The sequence below is a fragment of the Capra hircus genome, chromosome 25, assembly GCF_001704415.2.
Source record: "Capra hircus breed San Clemente chromosome 25, ASM170441v1, whole genome shotgun sequence".
NCBI lineage: Eukaryota > Metazoa > Chordata > Mammalia > Artiodactyla > Bovidae > Capra > Capra hircus.
In genome coordinates, this window is record NC_030832.1 from 42,738,125 (window position 1) to 42,762,290 (window position 24,166).

At 62.6% G+C, this 24,166-nt stretch overlaps 1 protein-coding gene across 1 annotated transcript in view; it reads right to left on the minus strand.

The window, feature by feature from the left end:
- The window catches only part of FAM20C (FAM20C, golgi associated secretory pathway kinase), a 32,907-nt gene continuing 14,098 nt past the window's right edge, over positions 5,358–24,166 (minus strand). Inside the window, exons 4-11 of the mRNA XM_018040598.1 lie at positions 13,868–13,960; positions 13,426–13,541; positions 8,065–8,245; positions 7,395–7,504; positions 7,156–7,237; positions 6,564–6,623; positions 5,914–6,159; positions 5,358–5,674 (exon numbers count right to left, since the gene is read on the minus strand). Of these exons, the coding sequence (XP_017896087.1) occupies positions 5,668–5,674; positions 5,914–6,159; positions 6,564–6,623; positions 7,156–7,237; positions 7,395–7,504; positions 8,065–8,245; positions 13,426–13,541; positions 13,868–13,960 (895 nt within the window). The 3' untranslated portion in view covers positions 5,358–5,667. The remainder of the gene's footprint in view (positions 5,675–5,913; positions 6,160–6,563; positions 6,624–7,155; positions 7,238–7,394; positions 7,505–8,064; positions 8,246–13,425; positions 13,542–13,867; positions 13,961–24,166) is intronic.

The window sequence follows — 24,166 nt, forward strand, 5'->3', positions numbered from 1 at the left end:
GGGGCGGCCGATCCGAGCCCCCGCAACCCAGCGGGGCTGCTCTGGACCTGGGCGGCCCACTGTGGCCCCACAGGCCCCCTGCTGCCGTAGGCCCCCTCTTATCCCGTTTAAGCTGCAGGCTGGGAGCCACCTCCCTGGGGGGTGAACACGGTTCCCAGCCCCCAGCCAGCCCGCAAACCCCTGCTCCTGAACGGCAGCTCCAAGCAGAGTAAGAAGGACCCAGGGGTCCAGAACAACAAGTGGACCCAGGCTGGAGAGGGAGGGGGAGGGGAGAGACAGGAGGGGAAGAGGGTGGGAAGAGACAGGAGACTGGACTGCCGCACATGCACGGCCATGTGTGAAACAGGCCGCTGGCGGGAAGCTGCCGTCCACGCAGGGAGCCCAGCTTGGTGCTCCGCGGCGCTCGGCGCAGTGTGGGGCGGGGGAGGTCCAGGAGGGGATCCTTGCCTGGAAAATTCCACCGACAGAGGGGCAGGCTATAGTCCATGAAGTCACAGAGTCGGACATCTGTGAGCACACTCACACAGCTGATTGCGTCGTACGGCAGAAACTAACACGCTAAAAGCAATTGTACCCCAATTTTAAAAAAGGTAAGAAAGACCCCTCTGTGCACGTGGGGACCGCCAACATGGGCTCTCCTGACCAAGGCGGGGTTCGTCCAAGCCCCTTCTGCCTCCAGGCTTCTGGGCACCTCTGCTTCTGTTCCATCTGGGTGAGGGCTGGGGCAGTGGGTTGAGGGAGTTTCTGGGGGGACTGGGCAGGACCCTGGGAGGGTAGCCTGGGCCCCTGAATCCAGTGGCCTTTGGGGGGCTGCTCCCAAGAATTGCACATTTGACTTGCTCCCCAGTGGGGAGGCCCTGGGCAGGGCCGGGGCCTCCCTCTCCAGGGGCCTCCCTGTCCTCTGTCTCAGGCTTGTGGGCGGGGCCGGGAGAGACGCTGGGCTCCCCACCTGCATCTCCGCAGCCGCCGGACACACTGCACCCCTCAGACCCAGGGTGCAGGGGCCGCGCACGCGCCCCCCACCCAGATGCTGGCTGACTCGTCCACTCAACGCGCTTAGCTCAGGAAGTGCTCTCTGCCCTCAGATGACCACTGCCTCCTGCCCTTTGATTCCACATAACCAGCTCCCAGGCTGACTGAGGAGGGCTTTTGTTTGGATTACCCCCCATTTGCTTTTTCAACCATGGGTGAATTCTTGCCACTTTCTCTGTGGCCCTGTGGCAGGAGATGTCCTGTAACACTTGTGGATCAAGCATGCCGCCCAAATCTCGTGGGGAAGCCGGCTTCCCAGAGAGGGATTTAACTGAAAGCCTCTCCTGGCCTGTTCACGAAGTCCTCTGCCTCCCTTGCCGCCTCGGCACCGCCCCCCTCCGCTGCAGCAGTCTGAGTCCCAGGCGTCAGGCACTCCGACAATAATTTGGGGAAGGCCCTTCACCCGGCTGGGCATCGGTTCAGATGGTGAACAGGGCACATTGGAATTCAGATTTCCTGCATAGCCGCGCTGAGACGCACACAGGACCAGGCAGGGGGCCCTCGCCCAGCTCACGGCTCAGCCCTGCCCCCGTCCCTCCTCCCATCCAGCAGCTTTATCTGCTGTTTGAATCTGTATCAAAGTAATAGACGGACTGTGGCTCAGATCATGAATTTGTTGTTGCCAAATTCAGACTTAAATTGAAGAAAGTAGGGAAAATCACTAGACCATTCAGGTATGACCTAAATCTAATCCCTTACTATTATACAGTGGAAGTGAGAAATAGATTTGAGGGATTAGATGTGACAGAGTGCCTGGTTATCTATGGTTCATGTATCTATGTCATGACAGAGGTTCATGACATTGTACAGGAGGCGGTGACCAAAACCATCCCCAAGAAAAAGAAATGCAAAAAGGCAAAATGGCTGTCTGGGGAGGCCTTACAAATAGCTGAGAAAAGAAGAGAAGCGAAAGGCAAAGGAGAAAACGAAAAATATACCCATTTGAATGCAGAGTTCCAAAGAGGAGCAAGGAGAGATAAGAAAGCCTTCCTCAGCGATCAATGCCAAGAATAGAGGAAAACAAAGATGGGCCCAATAAAGGACAGAGATGGTGTGGACCTAACACAGAAGCAGATGATGTTAAGAAGAGGTGGCAAGAATACACATAAGAACTGTACAAAAAAATCTTAATGACTTGGATAATCATGATGGTGTGATCACTCACCTAGAGCCAGACATCCTGGAACGCAGTCAAGTGGGCCTTAGGAAGCATCACTACAAACAAAGCTAGTGGAGGTGATGGAATTCCAGTTAAGCTGTTTCAAATCCTGAAAGATGATGCTGTGAAAGTGCTGCACTCAATATGCCAGCAAATTTGGAAAACTCAGCAGTGGCCACGGGACTGGACAAGGTCAGTTTTCATTCCAATCTCAAAGAAAGGCAATGCCAAGGAATGTTCAAACTACTGCACAATTGCACTCATCTCACATGTTAGCAAAGTAATGCTCAAAATTCTCCAAGCCAGGCTTCAACAGTACATGAACTGTGGATTTCCAGATGTTCAGGCTGGCTTTAAAAAAGGCAGAGGAACCAGAGATCAAATTGCCAACATCCCCTGAATCATAGAAAAAGCAAGAGAGTTCCAGAAAAACATCTACTTCTTTCTCATTGACTATGCTAAAACCTTTGTGTAGATCACAATCTGTGGAAAATTTTTAAAGAGATGGGAATACCAGACCACCTTACCTGCCTCTTGAGAAATCTGTATGCAGGTCAAGAAGCAACAGTTAGAACCAGACAGGGAACAATGGACTGGTTCCAAATTGGGAAAGAAGTATATTGGTCAAGGCTGTATACGGTCACCCTGCTTATTTAACTTATATGCACAGTACATCATGTGAAATGCCAGGCTGGAGGAAGCACAAGCTGGAATCAAGATTGCTGGCAGGAATATCAATAACCTCAGATACGCAGATGACACCACCCTTATGGCAGAAAACTAAGAGGAACTAAAGAGCCTCTTTATGAAAATGAAAAAGGAGAGTGAAAAAGCTGGCTTAAAACTCAACATTCAAAAACTAAGATCGTGGCATCTGGTCCCATCACTTCATGGCAAACAGATGGGGAAAGAATGGAAACAGTGACTGACTTTATTTTTTTTTTTTTTGAGCTCCAAAATCACTGCAGATGGTGACTGTAGCTGAAATTAAAAGATGAAATTAAAAGACACTTGCTCCTTGGAAGGAAAGCTATGACCAACCTAGACAGCGTATTAAAAAGCAGAGACATTACTTTGCCAACAAACGTCCATATAGTGAAAGCTGTGGTTTTTCCAGTGGTCGTGTGTGGATGTGAGAATTGGACCATAAAGAAAGCTGAGTGCTGAAGAACTGATGCTTTTGAACTGTGGTGCTGGAGAAGACTCTTGAGAGTCCCTTGGGCTGCAAGGAGATCAAACCAGTCCATCCTAAAGGAAATCATTGGAATATTCATTGGAGGACTGATGCTGAAGCTGAAACTCTAACACTTTGGCCACCTGATGCGAAGAGCTGACTCATTAGAAAAGACCCTGATGCCGGGAAAGACTGAAGGTGGGAGGAGAAGGGGACGACAGAGGATGAGATGGCTGGATGGCATCACCTACTCAACGGACATGAGTTTGAGTGAACTCCGGGAGTTTGTGATGGACAGGGAGGCCTGGCACGCTGCAGTCACGGGGTCACAAAGAGCCGGACACGACTGAAGGACCACCGAACTGACTGAATAGACGGACCCAGTTTCAAAAGTCGAATAACATCACCGATCAGGTCAGGAAAAAGGGTGGACCCCTGCCCACCTCACCCCTGTTCCTGAAGCAAAGGCCCGGGGAGGCCGCTCGCGTGCTCGCCGCCCTGGGTGTGCTGGGCTGAGCCCGCTCTGTGGCTGTCGCGGGCACATGGGGGCTGGGCCCCCTGCCGCTCCCGTGTCCTGACCTCCTCCCCGTCCGAAGCCCACCAAGTGGCATCTGCAGGCCCTCAGGGTGTGTTTGCGCAGTCGGCTGCAGGTCCGTCTGTCCAGCCTCACCCCCCCGGCTTCCGGGAGGCTTCAGGGGCCTGCCCCAGCTCCGAACCTCTGAGCACTGCCTCCTGCGGTGAGAGGACGAGGCCCCGTCCTACCGGATGGGTGTCCACCAGACTCTTCAGGAGCCTCTTGCAGTGAAGCTCCTCTGGGGTCTGACTGTGTACCACCCAGTCTTCACAAGACTCCTGTCAACTCAGGTGGGCTGGAGACCCCCAGCCTGTCTTCACTGGGAACTCCACCCGCCCCCACCTGCCCCTTGGACGGCTGGCCCCACCTCCGGCCTCGCTGGGCTCCCAGCCAGTCCCGGACTGAGGCCCTCTGTCCCCGCTGCACTGAGGCCGAGTGAAGCTGTCTCCAGGGCTTACCTGCTGCCCAGCTCTGGCCCCCTGGGCAGCTCTGTGGAGCTCAGGGCCTTCTTGGCGAGGCTGTGTGCTCTCTGGGGGGTAGGAGATGTCCCCCAAGTGTGCCCCTTCAGCGTGGCCATCACTTTGAGGAACGGAGGGGACGTTGCCCTCTGGGGAGGGGCCTTCCATGGCTGAGGGAATCTTTCTCTGAGTGTCCCTCTCCGCCCAAAGCGGGGGTGACTCTGGATCCGGAGAGACTCTTACTGGGGGGAGCATGAACCTAAACACGTGTAGCCACCACAGCCTTGGCCCTGCTCCCCCTGGTCACCCCCAGAGCAGGCCCCCCCCGCTCCCTTCTCCTTCTGTGTCCAGCTCAGGGAGTTCTGACGCATGGGGAAGCTCTGGGTGGGGGCTCAAAGGCCGCTGTGCCGGAATACCGCAGACGGGGTGGCTGAGATGCAGGCTCCTCCCTGTGTCCTGGGAGCTGGAGGCCCAGGCCAAGTCTCTGGCGGGTCCTCTCTCCCACCTTGTGGATGGCCGTCTCCTCCCCGAGTGCCCATGTGGCCCCCATCTGCGTGCCCGGGACACTTGCGGGGACAGCTGAGGGGCTGTGATTTCTCTGCTCGAAGAACACGAGGCTCAGGCAAGCCCTCGGCCTGCAGGCTCCTCCAGGGCCTGGCCTGCCTGCAGGAAGCGCTCTGGCCCCCTGCGTCCGTCTGGGGGGCCCTGGGGGGCTGGGTCTCTCCAGCCACCCCCGGCTCAGCCCCAGTGCGTGCCAGCTCCTGCAGGTGAGCACAGCGCCCATGTGATGCCAGCTCTGGAGAGACTCGGGGAGCTGCACTCAGTTCCCTGGAGGCGACCACACCAGGCATGGGACAGGCACCCCCTCCTTCCAGGCCGGATACTGGCCATGCCCAAGGGAGGACAGGCCACTGGGCAGCAGGAAGTGAGGGACCCAGATGCCAGTGAGGCCCGAGCACATACTTGCCTCATCTTTATTGCACTTTTACCACATTGCAAACTATTCCACGGAAATGCCTCGAAGGTAGCCAGCTGCAGGACTCGTCACACGTGCACCGGCTCCAGACGGTGCTCTGAGGACTGTGCGGTGCCTGGGGGACGGCTGGTCCTTCACTTCGCCTGAAACCCACGCGTTGTCCATCCCTTGACGCGAGTCCGTGAGGGCCTCGGGAGCCTCCCGTGGCCCCGGGAAGGGAGGAGAGTTTCTGCTGCGAGCTTGGTCCAGAGTGGGAGCCCTTCTCAGGACCATCTGGACTGGCTGGCGGGGTGGTCAGGGTCTGTACAGATAATGTCTCTATGTATGTACATTTACACCAGGTATAAATACAAAATCGTAAGTAAAGGCTTCCTTTCCATACAAAAGGGTGCTGGCCCGCCACCAGGCCGCCTCTGTCCGTGGGCACAGGGTGCCCCCGGCTGCCCGGGTCTGAAGCGAGGCGCCTGCCCCGGCAGCCTGTCTGCCCCGTGTGGGCTTGGGTCCCGGGCGGCTGGCCTGGCCGCGGCCCGCGTTCACTACCTGCCGGCCGCGGCTCTGTGCTCGGGGCCCAGGTCGTCCTCCACGACACTGTGCAGCCCGTCCTTCTCCACGCAGACCCCGACCGCCCGGAGCACGATGCGCAGCCGCCGGTCCAGTGCCTCCAAGTGCGGCTGGAACAGCACGGGGGCCACGCGGTCCGCGCGCAGGGACTCGGCCATCAGCAGGCTCAGCCGGTGCTCCTCCTGGGCCAGGAGCTGCAGCCGCAGGTACGTGGACCGCCGGATCCTGCCAGAGACGAAGGTCAGGCTGGCGCCCAGGGCGGAGCCTGCTCCGGCCGGTTTCAAGGGCGCTGGGGAGGGTCCCACCTGCAGGAGGATCTGGCAGGCCCCGTCCTTTCTGGCGGGAGTGGGGCGGGAGACAGCCGTGGCTCGGCTCTGGGCCAGGGGGACGCGGAGCAGGAGGTTGGGCCCTACGGCCTGTCTCCCTGGTTGTTAAAGGGAGGGGCTGGGTTCGGGAGTCACATGAAGGGAGCTTGGGGGCGGGGGCCTCGGGTCTTCCTCTGCTCGGTGGGGACAGGGAGCCGTCCCAGGAGGCACTGCGCCCGGAGGGGTGGGAAGGCTCGATCAGGCCTGGGGCTGCGGGGGGGCTGGGTTGGCTGGGCTGGGGCGTCTGCAGGGGCAGGGCCCTACCTGCAGCACTGCTGTAGGGGCACCAGGATGGACAGCTCGTCGTGAGAGTGCTTCCCAAACCTGGGGCGAGAAGGGCAGAGCTGGGGAGCGGGCGGGGGCACCTGGGCAGCGCTGCCAGGCTGCCCCTGGGGCCCGCCGGGGCCTGCCTCCTGCTGTCCCCAGCCCAGACACAGGGCCTTGGGTGAGGCAGGTGAACACAGCCCGTCTCACCCTCTGGCTGCTGGACTGAGCGGAAGCTCGACAGCGAGAGGCCCTGGCCTGGCTGGGTGGACAAGGCCCAAGGGCAGGGCAGCCTCGGATGCCGCAGGGGTGTCTTTTACAGCTGGGCGTGAGGGCCCCACACACTGCCCAGGGGCCCAGAGCTGACTCCCCCGAGGCGTCCAGGTACTTGCCGCTCTGACCCCCGGAGGGCCTGAGGGCTGCATACACGCCTGCTCTGGGGCCCCGTCCCCAGCTCACAGGAGCCCTGGCCAGGGCCCTGCGTCACCCCAGGGGGCCTCTGGGGGCCGGGCCGTCCCTCCCACGGAGCGCCCGCCCCCCGGTGTGTCTGGGCCCGGGCAGCTGGCCCCTCGCGGCGCCTGGGAGGACTCACCCTCTCCCGTTGTCCAAGTGGATGATGAATGTGTCGTTCCCAAACTTCTCGAAGGTCTCGTAGTGATGGCGGTCCATGTTCCCTGTGGGGACAAGCCTGCTGGGAGCCTGCGTGAGGCTCGGAGGCGTGCCCTCCCTCCCCGTCCGGCCTCCGTGCGGGGAGCAGTGAGCATGAGCACGGCCGCGGCGGCTGAGCCTGAGCTGGGCGCTCGCTGGGCAGGCCGGGGGCCCTGGACATACCCATGAGGAAGTCGAAGATGGTCATGTCCATGACGTCCAGGATGCGGCGGCTGCTGTCGTAGGGCGGAGTCTGCTTCACCTCCTCGCAGTAGTCAGGGTCCACTTCCCACCTGCAGGGGACCTGGCATCAGAATGGTGGGCTCCTCTATGACAAGGAGGCCCAAACCACCTTCTGGGGCCTGGGGCTGCCCGGCTCAGGACCGCGGATCCACAGGGCAGCCGGGGGACCGAGTGAGAAAAGGTGTCACCGCGGAGCAAAGGATCTCTGCGGTGGGCTGAGGCTGCGTTAACGGGGCTGGGAGGAGCACGGGGCTGGGAGGCGACTAAACCACACCACCCAGAGGCCACGTGTGTGGACAGGCCGGGACAGCTCACTCGAGAGGACGTCTCCACAGCTGGAGGGACAGCGTCTCTCTCAAGGGGGGAAGGGATCTGAAGCCTCATCCAGTTGTGGAGAGACCCGGGGGGGGAGTTGGCGCCCAGTCCCTGCGTGAGGGGCCCTTTCTGATTATCTGCAGCCTCAAGCGCAGCCCTGCGGCTCCTCACACCGTCTGCTGTGGACAAGACCCTGGGGCTCGTTCTCTACAGCAGGTCGGGTGGGAGCCAGCCCTCCCGAGACCCCAGGGAGGCAGGACTCCAGAGTCCCCGGCCCAGCCCGCCCCCAACGCACTCTGCCTTCTTGCGCTTGTGGTACGAGCGTCGCCAGGGGTTCCGCCAGGTCTTCCTCTTGGCCAGGGACAGGTCGGGCAGGAAGGCGGCCAGTGAGCCCTCGATCTGGTCCGGCTTCCCGCACAGCGCGTGCTCCGTGGAACAGTAGTACGAGCACTCCCCGTAGAAGCAGATGTTGTTGGCTGCAGGCAGAGGGGGCGGTCAGCGGGGGCCCCGCAGGCGGGGTCTGCGCGTCGGCACCGCGTCTGCCTCTGCCCTCCCTGGGCGGGGCCCGCCCACGGCCTCACCCTGGACCTCAGCCACCTGGCCCAGCCCTGCGTCGCAGATGGGGCCACACAGCTCGGGACGCAGAGCTCGGATCGGAGTCTGGGTTCTTCCTCATCACCCTCCAAACTAGGTCTGGGGTCTGTGGAGGTTCTGTTCAGTGGTTTGCAAAAGGCCCTCATTCCAAAGAGAGGCAGCATGGGGGAGATGCTTGCAATCATGACTGAATAAGCACTCAGTATTCGCACAAGAACCCTTCCATCTCAGTAATAAAAAGATAACCCAATCTATAAATGGGCAAAGGAGTTCAAGGATCCTTCTCCAAAGAATACATAGTAATGGCCAACAAGCACGGGGAAAGATGCTGGGCACCGTGAGTCATTGGGGAAATGCAAATCAAATCCGCAGTTTCTCACCCACTAGGACAGTTTTGATCAAAAGAACAGATAACACCAGTGTGGTTGAAGGTGTGGAGAAACTGGCTGCACCCTGATGCAGCTGCGGCGGGAATGTCAATTGGCGCAGCTGCTGTGAAAACCAGTCAGAAAGTTGGACACAGAACCGGTGATCTGGCCACCCCACTCCCAGGCACACACCCGAGAGAAGGGAAGACACACGTCCATGCAGACCCTTGACGGAGGTGTTCCCAGCAGACCACCCCGAGAGGCAGCGTGGTTTGCCCGTAACATGAAACAGCATTTAGCCACAAAAGGAATGAAGTGGAACACCACATGGATGAGCCACGAACACTGTGGGCAAAGCCAGACACCGTGCGCACGAGACCCTGGCAGGAGGCGAACTGAACGGAAGCTGGCGGCTCTCAGAGCAGAGGGGAGGGGAGAGGGGGGTGGCTTTGAACAGTGATGGTTTCTTTCGGGGTGAGCAAATACCCTGGAATCAGTGGGGCCTGCTGCACAACACGGAGAATGCACTACAAACCACTTAACTGCACACTTCAGACACTGGACCCAAGATGTGTGGGTCACGTCCCCACAGGAGGAGAGTCGCGAAGTGCCTCGTGCTGGGCGGCGGGCGTGTCTGAGCCTGCGCTTATCTATGGAACCCGTTCTTGGCTCCGTCACTGCCTTTGTTTGTGGGGGAAACAAGCCCCAAGCCCGTGGCCCCTCCGCACCGGCCCCCACCCTGCCAACAGCAAAGCCTGCCCGCCCCCGCCCGGCACCTCAGGATCCTGCAGCCGCTGCTGCAGACTGGGCTCAGCCTGAGGTCTCTTGTGTCGACATGATTCAATCTCGGCCCATTTTCAGGAGGAAAATCCTCTCCGAGCCCTGGAATTCGTGTCTGTAACCTCTGAGCCTAAGCTGACTTTAGATGGAGTCAAGTGAAGAGAGAGGCATTTCCCGGGCCCACAGTCTTCTTCCCGTCAGAAACCCGGCCTGCGCGGGGGCGTCAGGGTGGGGCTCCTCCAGCCTGTGGCTTCTCACTGCTCTGCTCTGCAGCCCCGTGGGGGGCCGGGCCCTCACTCCTCCGAGCCTCCGTCCCTGAACAGGGGGCTGTGCAGCTCCTGACCCGGGGAGCAGAGAGGACAGGTGTGGAGTGGCTGGGCTCGGGGAGGCAGTGCCCGTTCCTCTTGACAGTGATGCCCAGGGCAGCTCAGGGCAGCGGGCCAGACGGCGGGGAGGACCCGAGGACTCCAACGAAACAGGCTCCTTGGCCCTGGTCTCCGTGAAGATCAGGGGGTCCCAGCCTGCCAGCCTGAGGGTCCCGGAGAATCCAGGCCGGTTCCCCTGAATGTTTTGGGGCTTTGCTGGCAGGAGGGGTGAGTCCTTGCCCATCTCAGAGGCCCCTCGGGTGAGCGTGGGGTGTCACAAGGGGCAAGGCTGCTGGGGAGGGGTCTGTCTGCTCTGGGGAACCCGTCTGGCCCCTGGCAGGAGTCTGGACACTGGCCACAGAGTAGCAGAGGCCCAGGGACCACCCCGCCAGCCCCCAGCCAGTGTGGGGAAGAGCTGGCGTAAAGTTGGCTGAGTGGCGGGGAGGGGCAGGTGGGGCTGGGGGGCGCACGCCGCGCCCTCTCCCCCTCTGCCGAGCCCCCCTGCGCACCCTGCCCCCCATGGCCTAGACCTGCACAGGAGGATGCGGGCTGACCTCGGGATGAGAGGCGCGGTGATGGAGTCACCGGGAAAGTGGGAGAAAGGTGTCACACGGCAGACGCGGGCCTGGCCGCTGGCCCCACTCAGTCCTGTGGTGACGGGGACTCAGCCGCCCCCCACCTGACGCTGCCCCCAGCTGGCTGGCCACTCCCACCTCTTAGCCCACCGGGCTCCCCAGCCTCTGCAGGCTGCACACGTCTTCCCCATTTTGACGGACCCCAGAGCAGGGCTACTCAGGGCCCTGAGGCTGGAGGCAGTGGCGTGGATTGGCGCCTCCGGCAAAGTTCGGCCTTTGCAGCTTTTACACCCGCGACAGGCGCAGAAATGCCAGCAAAGCAGAAACGCTCCAAACGAATCTGAACAGACCTCATTTTCTAGTGAGATCAAAGCTGGTTCCTGTTAGCTGCTGCTTAAGAGAAAACCAAACGCTTCCCAAGGCTTTCGGGGAGAAATCTGGCTGACGGAGCAGAGGCGGTGGGAACAGAAACAGTCTGGGCGGAGAGGGTGGGTGTCAGCGGCAGCAGGCGGAGCTGAGCCCAGAGCCGGCGGCTCCTGGACAGGGAGCAGGAGCACATCCAGACGGGGCCCGGATGCCAAGCCGGGGACCCACAGGACCGGGAGAGTGGCCAGGAGCCGGGACCCCCACGGGTCCTGCCTCTGGGACTGACCAGGCTGAGCGACGCCGTGGCTCAGGGCGAGGGGGGTGTCAGCGCCCGCCGATGCCAGCATCGGCGAGGACGACGGAGACCCGGTCCCGGGTGCGGATGGGTGCGAGAGCGGGGTGGGATGCCTGCATCTCAGATCACCCACCTAGACAGCAAGTGACTGTCTGCTGACTGTGGAAAGGAGCCCTTGCTCGTTTACAAACCTCTGTAAGACAACTGAGCTCAGGGAACACGGCAGGGGCGCAGCTAGGAGGCCCCTGGGCCCAAGTGGGAGACCCAGCAGAGAGACTGCTTGATTCGTGTCCATTTCTTGGGATTTCAGACTTCAGTCCCTCCGCTTCCTTGCGACAAACTGCTTTGTCCCTTCTGCTCGGGCTCATCGACCGGTTCAGAAACGAAAGAGAAAACATGGGACGGGCCGCAGAACCGGCGCTCAGGGAGACGCCATGGCGGGAGAGACAGCCGCCCCGCACCTCCCCGCAGCGAGGGGCTGGCGGGAGCAGCGCCTCCAGACAGAAGGCGGGCCACGGCCGTCCTGGCGGGCACAGGGCTGGCAGGGGACTCTGAGGATGGACCAGTCACCTTCGCTGTGAGGATGCTTCCAGATGTAGCGAAACTGCTCAGACTCCAAGTGGCAACTAAACCATTTAAAGCCGGGGTGTGGGGACGGGGGGCCACCGGGGGCTGGGTGAGGCTGCGTCCCCTGGACGTGACCGAGGTGGGCACGCGCCCCACAGGCCTAACCTCAGAGACCCTCCCAACAAGGCTCTAGCTCGGGCCCTCGGCATTATCACATGGGCCAGACACTCGTTCAAGGGGGATGGAGCCCTCTCGCCTCGGGGGTCCCGTCCTGCTCTCCTCTCTGTGGGCTCGGAGAGGAGGAACTGTGAGCATTGCGTGACAGAGATGGCCTTAACGAAACGAGGGCTGTGGGCCTCAGTTCTGACCAGCTCCTCACGCGGCCGAGAAGCGCGCTGACCTACAAGGAAGGGGCTTCTGGGCCAGTGGATCTTTGGACTTGGCGAGTGGATTCTGTCTGTGTGGACTGGCTGGGTGGGTGCCTGGCACGGCTGAGGCATCCCTGCAGGGTCGGGGGCCGGGGCCCTGCTGCGGGGTCTTGGTGGCCCAGCTGGGTCACTCTACTCCGCTGTGCCAGCGTCACTGGGACAACGCAAAACGCTCCAAGACGAAATGCAAGGGACAAAGGCCGCAGGATGTAGGAGGGGCTCCTCGGGGTCCAGTCTCAGGAGGGGTCGCCCGGCCCCAAAGGGGTGGTCAGGAAGGGAGCCCCGAGGATTAGCTCTGATGCAAGCGGGCAGACCACCCCGCTGAGCCTGACTCTCCTTCGTGTGTGTGCTGGAGGGTGGCACCACGAAGTCGGGACCTTATGCACCTGGAGTGGGCAGGGGCCCGAGGGCGGGGCAGTGCCAACCCTCCAGGGACCAGGGGAAGCCCCACTCTGTGTCCAGCGCTCCACAGAGGAGAGGGCGGCCACAGGGCCCTGAGCCACGTGAGGGTCTTTCCGGGGTGTTTTTAATCTGGGGGCGTCCAGAGAACAGAGGGCCGCTCTGGCTGCACCACCTGGAGATGGCTTCCCAGGAGGCTGGGAGTTCGCCCCAGCCTTTGGCAGCAGCATCATCACCCGCAGCCCAGGGGCGGAGTCGGGAATGACAAAGACCACCTGGCAGCTCTGAGGCTTGGGGCGACGCAGACACAGTGCTGAAGCCAGGCCGCTCCAGGTGCAGGGGAGAGGTCACGGGGCCAGGTCACAGGGGAGGGGGCCACAGGGGAGGGGGTCACTCAGGGATGGTGGTCACCCGGGGAGGGGGGTTACCCAGGAGAGAGGTCACCCGTGGAGGGGGTCACAGGGGAGGGGGGTCACCCAGGGAGGTGTCACCTGGGGAAGGAGGTCACCCGGGAGAGAGGTCACCCGGGGAGGGAGGGTCACCTGGGGAGGGGGGTTACCCAGGAAAGAGGTCACCCGTGGAGGGGGTCACAGGGGAGGGGGGTCACACAGGGAGGTGTCACCCGGGGAGGGGGTCACCTGGGAAGGGGGTCACAGGGGAGAAGGGTCACGAGGGAGAGAGGTCACCCAGGGAGGTGTCACTCGGGGAGGGAGATCACCCGGGGAGAGGGGTCACCTGGGGAGGAGGGTCACCCGGGGAGGGAGGGTCACCCAGGAAGGGGGTCACCCGGGGAGGAGGGTCACTCGGGAAAGGAGATCACCCAGGTAGGAGGGTCACCTGGGAGAGGGGTCACCCGGGGAGGGGGTCACCTGGGTAAGGAGGTCACCCGGGCAGGGAGCTCACTGGGGAGGGAGGTCACCTGGGGAGATGAAGAAGGTTCTCCACAGCTTCTTGTCCCTCGTGACGTCCCGGATCTCCTTGGTCATGTTGACCAGCCTGCCGGCCACAGGAGGAACCCGGCGGAAATCCAGGATCCTGGTGGAAGGACAGGGAGCGGCGTCCTCACTTGAGGTCTCTGGGCGCTCCACCGGATCTGAATGGACCTGCTCTCCCGTCAGCCCCCAACCTCCACTCCTCCCCAGAAGCCAGGGGCCCCACCGAGCCCAAAAGGGGTCTGTCCTCTTCCGCAGAGCTGCCCCAGACCCGGGGCCACCAAGGGAAGGGCCGTTTGCGGGACTCGCGATCTTGGGTCTTGTCAGAGAAGCTGGCGCCCCGAGTCTTCTGGCCCCTGTTCCTGACGGCCAGGTCACAGCAGCCCGCGCCTGCGGCGGCGATGGTGCGGGGCGCCCGCGGGGGCTCACCTGTCCAGGTGGAAGGCGGCGATCTCCGCATTATGCCTCTCGTAGTCCGAGAAGTAGAAGAAGTCGGGAGGCGTCTCCTGCTCCCTCGTCTGCCTGGAGAGAACAGGACGAGACAGAAGCAGTTTGTGGGGAGAAATCCTCCCAGTGGAAGGGTGCGGAGCTCGTGCCAGCTCCAAGGAGCTGACTGTCAGGCTCCCAGGAGTCCTGGGAGTGGGCGTGAAACGTAGTCAGGGGAGGGCCCTGCTTCGAGGTGTCTGCTCTGCTATCCTGCCTTCCTGGAGTCTCCTGAAGCTCAGTCAGCCTCCCGTCCCCACCAGCCTGCAGCTCCCAGCATGAAAGGAGTCCTCAGTCAAAGGAATTCGGAGTTGGGTAAGAGTCCTACAGAGTGCGCGTGAGTACCCTGAAGGGTCTGACAAGGCCTGCAGCCTCGCCCACGGGGCTCACAGCGGACAGCGGGCTCTGCACGTGTGAGCCCTGCCAGCTGAGCTCTCACCGCGGTCTGCTGCCTCTTCCTGGAGGCGGCTCTTCCCCAAGCCTCCCCTGACCCACAGCGAGCGTGGCCAGCCCGTCCCTCACATCCCGGGCCCCCGGGAAGCCCCACCGGGCCGGCCGCCCCATCTCCATGGGCGCATGTGGTGAGGGAGCAGAGCCTGGCCCTGCCTGGGCCCCACGTCCCCCCGAGACGGGAGGACTGAGGAGCTCCGGGAGCCCACAGCTCTGACGTCCTGGGCACCCCCGTGAGCAGCAGACAGCCCCCAACCCAGCCACGTGCTGGAGGCCACACGCAGGACGGCGCTGAAGGGCAGACGTCACCCTGCGAACGTCAGTCACCCTGCAAACACAGCGATGGCTGGTGTTTGACCTCACACGTGGGGACACCTGCTCCCTGTCTGAGGCTGAGCAGGAGTGAACACCCCCCCTCCCTGGATGAGATCCAGTCTGCTCTGGGCCCACCTCCACCACCGGGACCCTCTCTCCGGGAGGCACCACCAGGCAGGAAACGCAGCCCTCAAACTGCAAGAATCTGCAAAGGTCACGACTCTTCCCCGAGCTGCGAACCTGGGCCTCCTGTGGCCTCGCGCACACCTCCCCTCGGGCGGGCTGGAACGGGCCAGCCCAGGAGACACAGTGCGTTTTCCTGGTGACGCGCCCCAGCCAGCTCCCCTGTCCGAGGCCTTCCTTCCTGGTACACAGCAGGGCTCGCCCAGAGCCCCCGGAGCCTCCCGACGGCCCTGCTGGTGTGCAGGTGCTGGGACCACACGGCCACCCTCGGGATGTGAGGCTCAGGCCGGCAGGGGGCACGTCCAGCGGAGGGCACCTCACTCCCTGTGCTCTCAGAGCGCCTGGCAGGACACACCCCTTCCTCCACGCTTCCAGAATGTCACCTGAATCAGCCTTTCCAGGAACCAGCTTGTGACTGGCAACAGACCACTGCCCACAGTTCTAGCAGGGGTAACGCTGGCCAGGACAGGGCTCTGGCTGGGTCAGCCTGGCCTTGCCCGGGCCCTTTGTGAGAAGCACAGGGTACCCCAGGGACGGCTGCTGGTGGCCCAGGTGCAGGCCGCCTCGTCCCCGGGCGCGGGTTTCTCCATCACAGACCCTGGAGGGGGCTGGCACGCGGGGCGCGGGCTGCAGGGCGCCCAGCGGAAGGGAAGGCCACACTAGCGAAGACCCTGAGGCTTCATGGAGACCGAGTCCGCGTTTCTTGGTGGAAAACCCTGATTTTAAACGCTGGCAAGTCAGTTTTTTCAGAAGACGCTGTGGTTCAAACCAAATAAGTGTGGCTCCCTGACTGGAAGCCTCCCACAGCCCTGTGTCTACAGCTGCTGGCGGGCTGGGCATTTCTGAGGCTGAAAGTGGCAGCTGACTCAAGTCCCCGGTTGAGCCGAGCACTGTCTACACAGTGCTGGCTCTCCAGAGTTTAACTGGAAAAGGGGTGGTGCGGATTTCTGCAGACCCTCTGTGTGCCTGGAGCATGCAGACTCCAGGGCGGCCCTCCGAGAGGCGGCGTCTTCCAGTCGCCTGCAAACCCCACCCCACACGTCCCTGGCCTTCTATTTGTTCAGTCTGTTGTGGAATCAAGAATTATTTTTGTTGGAAAGTACGTCAGAACTCACTGCCAGCCTGTGGCCCAGAGCCCTTTAAAATCATGGGCTGCAGTGGGCCCCCCACCCCGCCCCAGGGCTCCGGTCACTGACTCTGCTGGGAGCAGCCTGCACTGCCCTCCCCAGCCCGGCGCGGCTCAGCAGGACTTCCGACCTCAGCCGCTGCCACCACCACTGCTTTGCCTTTGTTCCCTTTCCTTGACCTTGGCTCACCCCAGAGAGGTCACCTGGAAGGCAGGTGGCTCTGAGCCCGCGGCTCTGGGAGGAGACCAGACACTTCCTGGAGGCTCTGTGACCAGGTTCCAGAACAGTCCCTTGTCCCTTCCCGTCCCCCACCTCAGGGTCCCCAGTGACCTCTGTCGGGCCACCCACAGGAAGGCAGCTCTGCTTACCCCCCGCCGGATGCCCTTCCCAGCAGCCCAGGCCTGAGAGGGGACCGCAGGGTTCAGGGCTGCGTGTGCGCTGGGGGCGGGTGGTGGGTGCTGGCGTGTCCAGGGCCCCGCTGCTGAGCCGGGCACAACCCGGGAGCGTCCGTGGGAAGCCGGGGCCAGGGCCGCCCCTCTGGGGAGACCAGGGCTTCTTTCCTCGCCTGTCTGCCCACTCCACCGCCACCTCCCGGGTTGCGCAGGGGAGCAGCAGGTGCTTTGGAAAAGTACTGAGCCCAGTGCACCGGGCGGGAAAGTGGACTCGGCTGAGCCAGGTCGCTTGGCAGCCTCTCTTTCCTTCAGGTGTGGGGGGGAGGTGTGGGGCGAGGCCCATCACAGGCCTTTTCCTCGGAAGAGGGGCATGCGGACGTGAGCAGGAGGTGCTGTCAGAGTGGGGGCTGGCTGGGCCCCGGGGCCGCACCCTGAGCTGGGGGGTGGAGATCAGCATTCCTCCTCTGCTGACTGGGAGGGGCTGGGGCTTACGGCAGCCTCCCCCTGCTGGGACCAGGGGCCAGAGGGGCCTCCTGGGGCCCACCCCCACGGGCAGCAGTCAGCACCGGGAGCTCCCACACTACCTCGGAGGTCAGCCCGGCACCCCGGCCTGGGGCCTGCGCGGCAGAGAAATGACAGCTTTAGGGCTGACTTCTTGGTAAAACAGCAACTGGGGACTAAGGCAAACCATGGGGTTAGGTGGCCGCTGGAGTGAAAGAGGGCCTTGGTGATGGTGACTGGGATGAGAAGGCACAGACGGGCAGGAGCTGGTGGAAGCAAGGAGGCCTTAGAGTGTCACGCACCTCCTGGCTCAGATGGTCACGTGAAGCCCCAAGGCCACCGGAGAGCAGGCTCTGCAGGGCACCCCGACGCCTTCAGACCCCAGGCCTGTGAAACCCTGCCAGTGCTCCGGGCCGCAGGCGTGCCCCTCTCCCCTGCCGTTCCAGAGGACCACAGCCACTCCCCTTCCTTTAGAGGGACTTCCCTGAGCTCAGAAGAAAGCACAATGATACCCGATTGTGGTTGTACAGACTAAAGTGAGACTGACTACTATGCTGACCTCCCCCAGGAAATCTGTGACCTAAATCCCTAGAACCTATCAATATGCTACCTTAGATGGAAAGAGGAACTCTCTTATGTGATCTACTTCAGGATCTTGAGATGCAGAGATTATCCTGGATTATCTCCACGGGCCCAGCATCATCAAGAGTCTTTAAAAGAGGGAGGCGCAGGGAGGCGTGAAGGCAGGGGAGCCGACACTGATGGCTTTGAAGGCAGAGGCTCTGGGAGGGGACCTGTTGCCTTCTCCAGCACCCCCCAGCAGAAAGCCAGCTCCCTCCAGAGTCTCTGGAAGCCCACAACCCACAGGTCCATGTTAGATTCAGACCTCCAGAACCGTAAGAGACCAGGGCTGTGTGGCGTTAAGCCGCTACATTTGTGATCGTTTTTTATAGCAGCATCAGGAAGCGAATATAGAATCTCTGGCAACACCGCAGCAGCGCAAAAGACACAAGGGCTTAGCAACCTTGGAAAGGCTGTGAAATTCGGTCTGTTTCCTCCAGATCTGGGCATGCTGAAACCACCACACTTTTAAGAAATGACACAGAAGGTTTTGAGAGAAGGCGCCTCTGTTTCCAAAGAAGCCTCGTGGGCCCTCCTTGGGCTGCACGATTCATCCTTGGGCAGCCTCTCAAGGCTCTGATCCTTGTCCCTGTTTTCTGGCTGTTTTTGATTTTGGGCTGAGAGGCAGGTGGGATCTTAGTTCCCCAAGCAGGGATCGAACCCCCTTCTCTGGGAGCATGGAGTCCTAGCGGCTGAACTGCCAGGGACGCCCCCTGTCCTTGTTTTAATGACACAGGTCGTCTGCAAAAACGCAGCTGGAAACGGCGGGCCCTGGTCAGGAGCTGGGGTCTGACCCAGTCCCAGGCTCTTTCTTCTGGGCCCCAAAGTCAGACATGCCTCCAGTTGTGGGGCCTGAAGATCCGTATTCCTCAGAGATCAGAACTACCTCCTGGCACAGTGAGGCTTGAGGGTGCTGGCCCCCAGCCACCTGGTCAGGTGTCTGCTCACAGAGGAGAAGGGGCCACAGCCCCAGAGGGTCGGCAGCACAAACCGTCCCCGTGTCCCCAAGAAAGGTCCTGGCTCCCGGAGGAGGACGTGCCCCCCAGGAGGTGCATCTAGTTTCTGCGAGGTGCTGCCCCAGCCCCCACAGGCTTCACCGTGGTGCCCCCCAGAGCTGCTGCCGGACCACCGTCCCCTCCGCAGAGAAGCAGCCTCTGACTGTTCCCACTGTTACCATCAGCATCTCAGCCTTCCTCAACTTGTGGGAAAACAGAGAACTTTTGCTTTGGTTAAAAATAGAGCAAATTGGCAGCTCACGACCGGAATCTGTGAAGGAACAAAAGCCAGCGTCTGACTGGCTCTTCCTCCGAGCAGAGTGCCCTGCGGCGCGCTTTCTGTGCGCACACTCCCTGGGTTGTGATGCGAAGTGTCCCCCACCCTGTAGACAGGACACAGCCAGTGAGGGCGTCCAGCTCGCCAACAGAGGGGCCCCAGTGCACGGGGCCCCGGGCTGAGATGCGAGGCTGGGGCTGCACTGGGCGGGGCGGGCCGCTCTGCACGGGATGTCTGGGAGGAACACTGGCGGGGAAGCTCCGCCCACCCAGGCCCGCCCTGGCTGCCGCCCTCGCCAGGCTGACGGAGCGGGTGTGCCCTTGAAGCCCTCTGTAGTGTGGCAGGTGCGATGGCTCAGGGGGGATGCCTGCAGGGGGAGCAGAGCGCCACGGACCCTGGCCCCACCCCGCCAGCCTGTGCCGAGTGGGATGGGGCCACGCACTCCCACGCGGTGAGCAGGAGAGAGGGCAGCTAATCGCCAGGTCGCACTCTGGGAAGAGAACAACCGTGGCCGCTCAGGGCACACACAGCCGTCCCACGGCCTTCCTGCGTCCTGTCTGTGCTGAGGGCCCCGAGGTGCCTGAGCTCAGCCCAGAAGCTGAGGCCCAGACAGAGGGGCCTGCCGCACACAGGGTGGGAACGTGGGCATCCCAGGGCTGGTGAGGCGGCGGCGGGCGGGGAGCCGCCCCTGCTGGGCCCACTTGTCCAGGGCACAGCAGTGCGGGGCTCCCGCGGGCCTCCCCGGCCCCCGAGCCTCTTCTGTGGTTGATGAGTAAGCTGCTGATGGCAGTGCCGCCTCCGCGGAGCTCTCCGGGGCCCAGGGCAGCTGCCAGAGCTTGCGCCCACACGGGCTCGCACCGCTAGGGCTCGGGCGCAGGCAGTCTGACTGGGTCCCCTCCCGGGTGAGGTGGCAGGGTGGGGGGAGTCCGCAGACCGCAGAGCCCAGCAGCTCCTGTCTCCCCACCGCCTCTGGGTAGGCCCCCTCTTCTTTCAGGCGCTGGGGCCACGGGGGTCGGTGTCCTGCAGTTCTGGGGAACAGGACCCCAAACTAGGGCCTGAGTAGGTCACACCCCCCCAGGGACTGGGGTGCGGATCACTCCAGCCCCATTCTGTTCTCTTGGGGGCACGGACCACTCCACCTCGTCCAAGAGTTCCAGCTTTCTCAGGGGTGGGGACCAATCCGGCCCCGTCTAGGTTTCCCCGGGGTGTGGACCGCTCCGGCCCCGCCCAGCTTTCTCGGGGGTGCAGACCGCTCCGGCCCTGTCTTGGTCTCCCCGGGGTGCGGGCCGCTCCGGGCCATCAGGCTCTCTCAGGGGTGCGGGCCACTCCAGGCCATCAGGCTCTCTCAGGGGTGCAGACCGCTCTGGCCCCGCCCGGCTTTCTCGAGGGTGCAGACCGCTCTGGCCCTGTCTAGGTTTCCATAAGTGTGGACCGCTCCGGGCCCGTCTTGGTCTCCCCGGGGTGCGGGCCGCTTCGGGCCCGTCTTGGTCTCCCTGGGGTGCGGCTGCTCCGGGCCCGCCCGGCTCTCTCGGGGCTGCGGCCGCTCCGGGCCATCAGGCTCTCTCGGGGGTGCGGCCGCTCCGGGCCATCAGGCTCTCTCGGGGGTGCGGCCGCTCCGGGCCATCAGGCTCTCTCGGGGGTGCGGGCCGCTCCGGCCCCGCCTCGGTTTCCCCGGCCCCATCTAGGTCTCCCCGGGTGCGGCTGCTCTGGCCCCGCCCGGCTCTCTTGGGGGTGCGGCCGCTCCGGCCTGAGCATCTTTCTTGGGTCCCAGGTCTCCCTCCGTCACATCCCCCCTCTGGTTTCTCGTGCCCAAACCAAGGACACACGACTGCACGGCAAGTCTGCTCAGGAGCCCAGGCGACCGCCTCGTCCTCGGGCACTGACCCTCCACTTCCGTGAAGACCCTGCTGCTGACCAGGTGGTGCCCTGGGGCAGAGGCCGGCTCGGGAAGAGGCTCCGGCTCCCGACGGGGGCCAAGCCCATGGGGAGACCTTGCTTCTTGCCAGACGCACCAGGCGGGAGAGGGAGCAGAAACCAGCCTTCCTGTCCCGAGCCTCCCTGCCACTCACACAGCAGAAGGCAGCCACCTTGCCATTAAGGAGATATATTAAGCTGTTTAATATCAGGTTTTCAGTGGCAGACGTTCGGGGCGGGCGGGCAGGCCGCTCCCTCAGTAGCTCTTGCTAATTCTGGCCCTGAGAAGGAAACGGCAACCCACTCCGGCGTTCTTCCCTGGAGAATCCCAGGGACAGGGAAGCCTGGTGGGCTGCCGTCTGTGGGGTTGCACAGGGTCGGACACGACTGAAGCAACCCCACAGACTTGGCAGCAGCAGTGGGGGGCATCTGTTTGGGAGAAGGCACTTGTCTTAGAGCCTCGGGCACCTGCCGTCCACTCCTACCACCCTATTTCTCTGTCGGGGAGGATTTTCCTGGAGGCGTGGGCCTCAGGATGACCAGCCCGAGGACAGGGCTCAGGCACAGAGCAGCCGGCCCCCGGCAGGCCACGCGGCCAGAGCGTCAGGGACCAGCGCTGACTGGCCGCTGTCAGGGGTCCCAAGGGGCTTTCACCCCCGCCAATCCCGCCCCCCGCTCAGGGTCTCCAAGAGACAGCTCTTCAAAGCGGGACACGGGACGAGACGCTCACTTATGGTTGGGTGAACTAATTAACTCAGAAGACACTCAAGTGTCTTAAGGTGGATTTCATGCGAACCAACCTGAAAACAATCCAAAGGTCTGTGACTGTAAAGCAAGTCTGGCGTTGAAAGGGACGGTAGCGACCCCCGCTTTCCAGAGCAAAGGGGTGGGGGTGAGGGGGCAGACCTCCTTGAAAGGGGAAGCTCTCCTCTGCCCTAAACACTGTTCTGCCAGCTTGTCTGGGGTTCGAGGACGTGACTAAGGAATGGAATTGAGAGTGGAAGTGAGGGCTATCCCCGGCAACCACGCACACCGGCCCCCAGCTCTCTTCTCTCTGTATTTAAGCCCCTGTTCCTCATCTTTTTATTCAAGGGAAGAGAAGACGCCCCTAGCCTACTACACTGTGGAGTGAATATTTAGCACCAAGGCGGCTGCTGTGATGCTGCTGTTCTTCCCTGGCACAGGGGGCAGAGTCTGGGCCATCCCTAAGGCCTCTTAAGAGCTCAGGCCTGCAACGTTTCCTTTCGGGGCATAAGGAACAGCCAGCTGATCAAACTGCTCTTGAGACCCCCAACGCGGCCTCTTTCCCAGCACGGGGGAACCATGACCAGAGTCTCTTCCCTCCTTCCCATCTTCTGCCCCTTTCACGAGAGCACAGTGACGACCCCCAGGGAGCAGAGCCCAGAGGCCCGAACACCAGACAGAAGTACAGAGAGACTCCCGCGCCCCTGCGCAGGAGGGCGTTTCCGGAAAGAATGACTTGCTCACTTTGATTTGAACAAAGGGGACAGTCTTTTCCAGAAGCTCCCAAGGAAACGTGCCGTGGCCCACTAGGGCGGGCGTCCTAAAGGAGCTGGGGGGCCTGGGAGACAGCACGGCCCCTACCTGCTCGACGGGGGCGGCGCAGGGCTGGGCCAGGGCTACACTCTCGGCAGGTTGTGCTGAGCTTTCACTGTGTACCTGCCTCCCTGCCAACCTCCCTGCAACGGTTACGGAATTAGTAATCACTCCAGATTCCCAGTGGGAGCAGGAGAAGACAGTGGACTCCTGTGGTCACCTGACTTAAGCAGTCTGGGCCCACGGCAAGCCAGCAGGCATCTGTGGAGCTGGAGTGATGGCGCCCCGGCCCCTCAAGCCCGTGGACCGCAGTGGCCCAGCACAAGGGCTGCACCAGCCACCAGGACCCGGGGCGGCCCCTCCACTTGGCCTCTGCTTCCCAGGGACACTGGACGGGCCACATAGCAGCCCCTCAGCACCGCACCCAGGGCTCACTGGGGGTCACGTGAGGCTGCAGGCAAACCGCAGGGCTCTGGGCAGCCTGGCACCCAGGGCAGGGGTGGGCCTCCTGGGGGTAAATGCAGGAAGGGGACCCGGGTGCCAGCGGCCCGCTGAGGCGGGGGGGCCAGGCTGGCCTGGGGGCGGGGAGGCTGGGCCCCAGCGAGAGGCGGCCTCCCGCCGGCACTGCGTCTGCTCCTACCTATGCGTGCCCCTCGGCTCCGAGGAACCCGGGGCCTCCGGACAGCTGCTCAGGGCTGCACTCTCTGGGAGGGGCTCGCACGCGCATGCTCGCGCACACACGCGCCCTCCCCTTCATAAAAGGAGGCTGCCCACCTAGAGTCCCCCCGTGTGCGGCACCTGGGCCCCAGCGGGGACCCCGGGCCCAGGGATCCCCGGCTGGCTGTGCCCGACAGGCTGGGACCTGACATCCCGGACCCTTGGGCCCCAGCAAGGCCTGGCCGGCCGCCTGCTCCCGATTCACATTTAGACCTCGGAGCCTCAATTCCTTCCTCCTTGAAGGAGAGCTGGTGATAAAAATAAAACCACCTGGCATATCAGTGACAGGGTCCCTGCCTCTGCGGCCAGAGCAGGGGCTGTAGAGCCCTGACGACCTCAAGACGGGGCGGGCGCGGCCCCCGGAGCGGGAAGCCCTGGCCCAGCGCAGCAGCCTCACAGACACCAGGCTGCAGCACGAACAAGGAGCGGGCGGCGGGCAGCGGCGGGCGTGTGTCCCTGCAGGGCCGGCAGCAAAGTGCCTCCCCCCGCAGGCTCCACAGGGCTGCCTCCAGACCAAGGCACCCAGGGTAGGACAGAGGGGGAGCTGCTGCCTGCAAACGCAGGGAGTGAGCTCCACGGGCCAGACACAGGGGTTAGGCCTGGCCTGGTCCAGGCAGGTAGGGCGTTCGCAGCCTGTGAGCAGTCCAGGCTCTGCGTGTACTGCCATCATGGGCAATGGGATCCAGCCTGGGCACTGGGGGAGGCACTTCACAGACACGTCGGCAGCAGGGGAGGGAGGCAAGGCAGCGAGGATTCCCGCGTCAGGAACGGGAGGGCAGGGGTCACCAGAGCCTGGGGGCTGCCTGATCTGGGCACCTGGGCACCTAGCTACTGGCCTGTGCTGCAAAGATCTGCCTACCATCTGTCTGCATTTCTGTATGAACACTCCAGTCAATGCAAATCTATATTTTAAGAAGTTGGGACAGTGGGGAACTCGAAGCTTGGTAAAGCTAACGCTGTGCTGTGTTTTACGAGCACTGATGACGTTTGCCCTTGATCTAATCACCCCCCTTGTCCAACATACAGAGGAAACCAAGGCGGGCGGTGGTGAACCCATCCACAGTGAGGACGCAAGTGCTTTCCTGCCTTCGTCACCAGGTACCGGGAAGTGGCGTGGGCACGCAGAGCTCAGGCTCAGCTGCGCGTGGGAGAGGGCTGTGCCGTCTTCTCAAGCCCTAACCCAGCCTGTGGCTGTG